This window comes from Crocodylus siamensis, chromosome 14, assembly GCF_052110815.1.
Source record: "Crocodylus siamensis isolate JL-2025a chromosome 14, ASM5211081v1, whole genome shotgun sequence".
In the NCBI taxonomy this organism is placed as follows: domain Eukaryota; kingdom Metazoa; phylum Chordata; order Crocodylia; family Crocodylidae; genus Crocodylus; species Crocodylus siamensis.
Window position 1 is genome coordinate 28472858 of NC_143408.1, and position 8122 is coordinate 28480979.

The window sequence follows — 8122 nt, forward strand, 5'->3', positions numbered from 1 at the left end:
GAGCTCTAATTGCCTCTCTCTCCTCTAGGGGATTGGCTGTTACATGTTCCGTATTGACGACTCTGAGGTGGTAGATGCCACCATGCACGGGAATGCAGCCCGCTTTATCAACCACTCATGTGAGCCCAACTGCTACTCCCGGGTCATCAACATTGATGGCCAGAAACACATCGTCATCTTCGCCATGCGCAAAATCTACCGTGGGGAGGAGCTCACTTACGACTACAAATTCCCCATTGAGGATGCCAGCAACAAGCTGCTCTGTAACTGCGGCGCCAAGAAGTGCAGGAAGTTTTTAAACTAGAACTTTTGTGAGCTGCAAGTGAGCCCTGAAGGGCCTGGGGTGAACCAAAGCTACAATGCATCCCTTCCCCGGTCTTTGCAAGGGAAAGGGGGGACAGAGACCAGAATGAAGATGGACTGGGCTCGGGGACCTAAGTGGTGGCTGTACTTCTCTGTTGGAGTCCACATCTTCATGTCTCACATGCGCACACTTACCTTTATGAAAGACATGGGCGATCGGAGAAGATCCTCAGTAGGATTGTGTTGCTTTTCCCAATGCCCTCTTTCTTCCCCCGGCATTTGTTTGTTTTGCTGAGATTAGCGGGTGGGAGAGGGAAGGAAGTAGATATGAATGGAAACGCGCCCAGACCCAGCTGCAGACAGCGGTCTCTGATCTAGTCTCAGCTCAGCATGATTAATCTGCTGGGAGCAGGAATGTGGAGTTTTCAGTTTCCTTTGCTTGCTGTGTCACAAGTTTGGGGGGGGGGGGGGGGAAAAAAGCACAGGATTTGGCTGGGCTTGTCTCCTAGACAGAGACTGTCCCACCAACCAGCTCCGGCACCGTCTTCTCAGTCTCTGTTGTTCCGTCTGCTATGCATCTCCAAAACACTATTGTTGAGCTGCCTGGGACCTGGCCTTGTGCGGCACGGGTGGCCCAGCGCATCGCTTTGGCTTGGGCTGTTCTCTGTTGTGGCCCAGGGAGAGCGTGGGGGCAGGACAAATGGCAGCAGCTTGCGAGTGAACCGAAAAGAATTTCCCTCTGAAATTCCTGCACTTGTATAAAGAGAGTCCTGGCTGCATGTAGGGAAGGGAAGGAGAGGGCTCGTGCTAACTTGTCACCAAGCGGCTGGTCTGCTCAGGGTTTCCAGTGAAGACTCTGAGGAAAGCTCTTCTCACTTCAGCAACACCCCCGTCCCCTTCCCCGCATTCCTGCTTTCAGAAATGGGCCCTCTCCCTCCTTGAAGGAGCTGAAGGCTCTTCTAGTTGCACTGAAATGCTAGAGGCCCACCGCGCGCCCCGGGCCAGCCCAGGAGGCAGAAATCTGTGGGCAAAGGAGGATAACTGGCTGCTGTTCTGCGTTGGGAGCATCCTGGTAGCGCTCCAGGGCAGACCGTGGGAAGAGCAGGTGCAGAGGCTTCAGCAGGAGAAGCTCTGATCAGATGACTTTAAATAACATAGTAGGATACGAATTGGGCAGATGAGCGATTTTCTCTAGACACCTTCCTCTGATCCGTTTCTAGGATACAGTTACTTCGTTCTCCCCCATCAGACATAGGAATAAGCACCCAAACCGAGTATAAGTGCTCGCTAGAAATGCAAAGACAAACACTAACCACTTTCAACAAATACTTCTGTTGAGGCTCAGCTGTTTAGGAGACGAGTTTGTCGCTGCCACAATTTAAATCCTTGTACTGAAACTGAAATAGCAAACCCACTTCTAAGAGCAAAACTGAATGACACTATCGTCCTGGTCTAAGCAGCATAACCCTATCCTGTTTGGGTCTGCTCCACGCCTTCAAAAGAATTAAAATTAAAAAAAAAAAAAAAAAAAATCCCCAGACCTGCTAAATTAAGTCATTGGATTTTACTGTTCTGTTTACAGTTGAGTATTTAAGATTTTATAAATGTAAATATATTTTGTATATTTTTCTATGAGAAGCACTTCATAGGGAGAAGCACTTATGATGAGGCTATTTTTAAACAGTGGTATTATCCTAATTTAAGAGAATCGGTTTTTAATGATTTTTTTATTTTCATAGGACGATTATAGGAAATATCTGGGTGGACACAGTCTGATCCTTCAGAGAGGGGGTACTTTTTGATTTTTATCTGACTTTTAATCTTGTTCTGCCTCGTTGACTTAAGTAACTGTTTCCTGGAAGCAGTGGCTGGACCGTAATCATATGTAGACTTGTTGAGGTGGGGACAGAGGGAAGAATTGCCCTACTTGGGAGGAATTTGACTTTTCAGAAGTTTTTTTTGGTACAGTTCTCCTGTCCCCTGAGCAGAAGGCGGCATGACTCTGCCTGCCACATGGCAGTGCCCTGCCCTAGACGAGGAGGAAGGGGAAGGGAATAATCCTCAGTGTCTTCTCATGTTCCAGCCTTTTGGTTCAGGACTCAGAAGGATGAATTAACTCCGCAGGAAATGCGAATTTCCTATCCCACTCCATCTGCTTGGATCTTGCAGAATGGACGTCTCTTGTCGATTTCTGCCGAGGTGCTGGCTGAGCGCGAGCGGTCTCTGCGGCTCCGGCGGGGTCGCCGCCGCTTCGCCTGCGGAGCGCGCTGAGTCGCAGGGAAGGTCCAGTCTCCCGTCACTCACCGCGCTGTCCTGAAAGGAGATGCACTGAGGAGAGGTTTGGAGTGGGTTTTCCCCCTTAGGAAAATTTCCAGCTCTCCAACCATGAAACCGCGGTCCTGTGGAAATGTAGTGAAGCGGTAGCGCCCCAGCCCTCGGCCTGGCTCTTGTTCTGGGTTAGCTGCGCTCTGGGACTCGGGCTCATGCGGGCGCTTGGCCCAGAGCGCCCGTGTCATGGAAATGAGCGCTTTCCCTTTGTGATGTGCCCGTTCCAGCCGGTCCCGTGGGCAGGCACCTGCCGTTGGCAGGGTTAGCAGAGTCGGAGGCTGCTGTGCCTGTGGAAAGTGGCCAGCACTGATTGATAACTCCTTAAGGCTCACCGCTTAGCACTCCTGACCTGTGCCATCCAGCCCCAAAGACCTCTTCCTCTGACGCGAGAAGGAATGGCGGCGCTCAGAAGGGTCAGGAATGGCTGGTTTCCTTTGTTTATTGCACTGTGTGATTATTTTGTAAACGTTTTCAAAGGAGAAATCAAATCAAAGCTGCGTTGGCTATCGAGACGAATTGATGCACTGACAGTTTGGGCACGCACGCACACAGAGGCCCGGAAGCTTGTCTGGGGAAGCCTCGGCCCTGCGTCCACAGGCGCCGCTCTCGATGGCAGCGTGCGGACGGTCCCGACGTGGGGTACACCCACGGATTTTCAATTTCAAAGTAGTTCAGTCCAGTCTTGTTCTCCTTCGCCCTCCACTGTTTCCCTTGGTCTGGCAGAGTGCGAGGCAGTTGCTGTAGCTGACCAAAATCCCATTCTTGTCTCCTGCCAAACTTCTGTTTAGCTCCCAGCTGCCTGATCAGCAAAACAGTCCTCACCAGAAACCCGTGCTGAGAGGGAGCTTGAATCGGGAAAGGGACTGCCCCAAGCCCCTCTGAATTAGGAAGGGTTCAACCAAGTGAAGGAGCAAACGGGAGCGATGCGATGCCACCCGAGTGCCCCTGAGAACCAGACCCCAGGAATTACCTCTGCTGTGAGGGTGGATGGAGCAGCCGGATCTGGTGGAGATCCGGCTCGCTGAATGCTTTGCTGCTATACCTGTTGTGGCTGCCGTTCCCCGGGAGCCGCTGTGGCCAGTGAAACTGTCTGTAAACCAGAGAAGCTGAATTGTGCTGACCTGCAGGCTGGGCTGGCGTCCCTTGGGCTCCCCCTCTGCTGTTGCTCACCGGTCTGTCTGGCGCGGAGGTGTTTGTTCACGTAGGATTTGAAACGACAGCAGGAAGGTGGGCAGGAGCCTTGGCAGCTAGCATTTGTTTCCAGCGATTCGTGTCAGCTGAGCACCCCGACCCTGTCCTGCTCAGCTAACAGTGAGCACAGTGCAGCTTCCCAATATATGAATGTATATTTTATAAGGACTGACATAGATCATGATATCTGAAAATACTAAAAGTCAAACTTTAAGGCGTTTATTTTTATTTGTACAAACCAAGGTTGGGTTTTTTTTGTTTGTTTTTTTTTTTAAAGGAAAAGCGGGTCATTGCAAAGGGCTGGGTATAATCTTGTTCTTTTTTTTTTTTTTCTTTTCTTTTTCTTTGGATTTTTCTTTTATTTGAAAGCAATACCAGGTTCTTCAGTGAGATGGTCTTTGTGCAGAATCATGCCATTCAGATCCATACTACTGGTCCATACTCAACACACCTGCAAGTTTTTTTTTTTAATGACTATAAATATGATATATATATAGGAACTAATATAGTAATGCACCGTGTAATGAAGCCTAGTTGAGTATCGGTCCATGGCTTTTAATTCTCTTAACACTATAGATAAGGATTGTGTTACAGTTGCTAACAAAGGTGGGAAAGAAATCGAGCCGTGGACTTCCGGGCCGGCAGCTCGCGCGGCACCGGTGCCCAGTGCTGCAGGCGGGGGGAGCGCTCCCGGCCGCAGCTCGGCCCCCGGAGCTCCCCGGCCTGAGGCCGTTCCTGCCCGTCAGTGTTACCAGTCAGTACTTGTACAACTCGGGCTTCTTCTTTTCTTTTTCCTTTCTCTTTCTTTTTGGGTTATGAATGTTGGGGTTCCACCTGCATATAGGGAAAAATGTGCTCTGTGCTTTCCTGGTATCTTTTTAACAAGGTACTGTAGCTTTGTCTATCAACCAAGAACTATACTTGTGGTGTTTCTTTGATTAAACTTAACAGTCTCTTTAGTAAATACAGGTAGGTGAATAATTGTTTCAAAAGTAAAATAAAAGCTCTACAACGGCAAGGTTATGTTCTAGAGATACACTTCTTGACAACGTATCATGTATAACGAAGCTTTTGATTTCTTTTTTTTTCTTGTGTTCTTCCAAGATTCTGGTTTTAAAAACAAAAAAACAAAAACAGGAGGAAACGCGTCTCAAGTGCATCAGTGTTAGCTCCCTGCCGGGGACGAAGGAAATACTTTAATCGTGAGAAATGCTGAACGCTCGCGAGAGCCTGAATGTAAAAACCCGTGTACATAGTTGTAAAAACAAAAGGAGTTTTTAAACATGTTTATTTTCTATGCACTTTTTTTTATTTAAGTGATAGTTTAATTAATAAACATGTCAAGTTTATGGCTGCCCCGCCTGCCTGTGCCGTGCCTAGCGCGGGGGGGGGCGGGGCGGGCGGCCGGGGCTCGGGCACGGGCTCGCTCCCGGCGCAGTGCGGCGCGGGCCGGGGCGGGCGGCGGCGGCGCCCATGGAGGCGGCGGGGAGCGGGAGCGGGGGCGGCCCCGGGCGGGGGCTGGGGCTGCCGCGGGCGCCGCGCGCAGGTAGGGGCCGGGCCGGGGGCGCGGGCCCTGGGGGCGCCTCCCCGCCTGAGCCCGCTCCGTCCGCAGCGCCCGCGCCGCCCTGCTCCGCGCCGCCGCCGCCCGCGGCCAACCTGTCGTGGGCCCGCAACGCCTCCGCGCCCGCGCCGCCGCCCGGGGCAGGTAGAGGGCCGGGAGGGGAGCGGGAGCGGGAGCGGGGCCGCCGCGCCGCGCCGCGCCGCGCTGAGCCGGGCCCCGCGCAGGCCTGCTGGACGCGCGCGTGGAGCTGCCGCTCGTGGCCGTGGTGGCGGCCGGCGGCCTGGCCCTGGGCGCCGTGCTGTGCCTCAGCTGCGTGGTGGGCGCGCTGTGCCGCCGGGCCGAGCGGCCGCCAGGTGAGACGGAGCCCGGCCCCCCCGGCCCGGCCCGGCCCGGCCCGGCCCGGCCGGCCGCTCTGAGCCGCCTCCCACCCCCAGGCCCGGCGGCGCCCGGGACGCCGCCTCCCAGGTAAGCGCGGGCCGCAGCGGCGCGCGGGCCCGAGGCCGGCCGGCCGGCCGGCAGCGGCTCCCTCCAGCCCCTGCCCTGCCCTGCCGCAGCCACTGCCCCGAGCTGAAAGCGGGCCGCCTGCCCCGGGACCACGCCTCGCTGCCCTCCGACCTGCAGCTCCGCAACCTGGCGCCAAGCCCGCGGGCCGAAGGTGTGTCCCCGGGCGAGCCCGGCCTGCCCTGGACCTGCTCCTGCTCCTCACCTCCTCGTCCCCCGCCAGCCGCGCAGGGCACCGCGCTGCTGGAGCCAGACAGCAACCTGGTCCTGACCAGCCTGGGTAGGTGCCTGGGCCGCTGGGGGGAGCCGTGCCCCGCAAGAGGCTGGCACAGCCAGGGCCCCTGCCCGCGGGTGCAGGGTAAGCACCGGTGGGCGAGGGGGAGCCTGCCCCGGGCCCAGCTGGCTGGAAGGGCCCTGACCAGGGGCTTTGTTGCCTTCCAGGTCTCGTCCGGTTGCCGATGGCTGGGCACCTCTACAAGGTTTCCAGCATGAGCAGCGACGAGATCTGGCTGTGAGCCTGTGGCGCAACGCCAGGGGGTCCAGATTCACCCTGTCCTGGCATCGATGCTGCAGGTCACCCGGGACTGGTTCCCAAATCCGGGGAGGCGGGACGGGCGGGTGGCAGCACCAGAGCCTCCGACAGCACCAGGTTTCCCCTACTCTCTGATCCGGGGGCCTGCGTCCCTGCACCTCGTGCGGACGAGTCCGCTGGGCCGGGGGCAGTTCTGGGAGTGGGGCTGGCCTGTGTTCCCAGCCACGGCCTGGGAAAGGGCCAGGGCAGCAGGAGCAACGTGCGCGTGCAGCAGCCTTAGCTGCAGGCAGGTGGGAGCCCAGCTGTCTGTGGAGAGAGCCGAGCCGTGTTGACCAGCTGCGGAGGGTGGAGGAGAAGGATCGCTGTAGCTCCCCCCACCGCCGGGGAGGAGGGCACAGGTTAGGTCCCTGTCCTGGCGGGGGGCACGTGGGCTGGGGGCAGGTTTCCAACCTGGCTCTGAACAAAGTCCAGCCTGGTGCCTGGGCCCTGGAGGTCAGAGTCTGACCTTTCCTGTGACTGGGGTCGGGCTCCAGGCTGGACTCGTCATCGGGGGGCTCTTGGCAGCATAGGTCTGCCTTGGGCAGCATTGTGGTGGGGGCCAGGTGCGGTTGTTGCAGGGGTTCTGGGCAAGTCCAGCTCTGCGCCCTTGCTCTGCTCTGCAGGAGGCTGAAACAGCAAGTCACCCCTGCTGCCGCCTCGCCTGCGCCTGCACTGGCTCTGGGGTGGGACAGCTGCCACGGGCTGCCCAGGCACCTGGCAGACAGCCCCTGCGAGAAGTGCACAGTGCAGGGAGACGGCACCTGCGAGAGGAGCTTCGCTGAGGAACAACCCACGGGAGCTTTGTATAGGGTGTTTTGGGGAGATAGATCCCTTCCATGCTCTCGGCTCCACTGGGCAGCTCTGAGCATGCTGGGGGCACCCCCCAGGCCCAGATACTGCAGCATGCAAGGGCACTGGTGGAGACACCGGCGGACCCTCGCTGCCCTGTGCAGCAGCCCCACGGGGCCCAGCTGCTGTTGCTCCGGGCCTGAGGGGCTCTGAGCCATCCAGCCTCTGCTGCGCATCTTGCTTGTGGCCTTGCCTCTTGCTGCCCCCTCGCCCTGTGATTGTGCATCTGGAAAGACCCATTCTTTCCTGCAGGATTCTTCAGCCATTCGCCACCTTCCTCATGTCCACATCAGCCCAGGGCCTTGGCACGGCTGGCCAAGCAGCAGGATCGAGGAGACACGGCCACTGCGGCTGACCCGCCCCTGGGTAGTTCATTAAGCTATGCATCATATTCGCTGAGTTGCTTCACGCAGCTGCCCCCTTAGCTGAGGCATGCGCCTGTGTAACATCTGCATTTCCAGCGTACCAGCCTGTGCCAGGCTGGGGCTGGAAGTTGTTCTGACCACAATAAACCAGACTGCAGCGTGGCGCAGCTCGTGCTGATTCTTTCTCCCTCTTGCTGTTCCATCGGCTCCTTTACAAAGTGCAGCAGGACCCTGGCCCCAATCTGCTGGAGTGGGTGTAAATAAACCACGAGTACCTGCTTTGGCTCTGCAGCATGTGCCCGTGTCTGCTGAGACTGGAGATGGGGCACATGTCATGTGATGCCACAGGCAGGACCCAAGCAGTGCACGGGCTCCATCCTTCCTGTGGTGTCGGGGTCACTGGCCGCTCTGGTGCACCTTGCAGGTTCTACCAACCAGACCCAGGTGAAGCAA

The 8122-nt window shown here is 56.7% G+C and overlaps 2 protein-coding genes across 10 annotated transcripts in view; both read left to right on the forward strand.

Annotated features, from left to right (window-relative positions):
• Positions 1–5176, forward strand: part of KMT2A (lysine methyltransferase 2A) — a 65719-nt gene extending 60543 nt beyond the window's left edge. Inside the window, exon 36 of the mRNA XM_090027696.1 lies at positions 29–5176. Within this exon, the coding sequence (XP_089883822.1) occupies positions 29–304 (276 nt within the window). The 3' untranslated portion in view covers positions 305–5176. The remainder of the gene's footprint in view (positions 1–28) is intronic.
• Positions 5177–5265: 89 nt separating this feature from the next.
• On the forward strand, positions 5266–7831 carry TMEM25 (transmembrane protein 25). 9 transcript variants are annotated; one of them, XR_016439181.1, is made up of 6 exons: positions 5274–5368; positions 5435–5736; positions 5818–5848; positions 6005–6164; positions 6326–6814; positions 7079–7831. XR_016439181.1 is itself a non-coding variant. In XM_090027709.1 (5 exons), exons 1-5 carry the CDS (start codon positions 5296–5298, stop codon positions 6397–6399), a joined length of 771 nt encoding a protein of 256 aa, XP_089883835.1. In that variant the 5' UTR covers positions 5266–5295; the 3' UTR covers positions 6400–6532. The 9 variants fall into 9 exon arrangements, 6 of the variants coding, with proteins under 6 accessions (XP_089883835.1, XP_089883831.1, XP_089883834.1 ...); XR_016439180.1 differs by having other exon boundaries at positions 5266–5736; XR_016439182.1 differs by having other exon boundaries at positions 5266–5523.
• Positions 7832–8122: the final 291 nt, after the last annotated feature.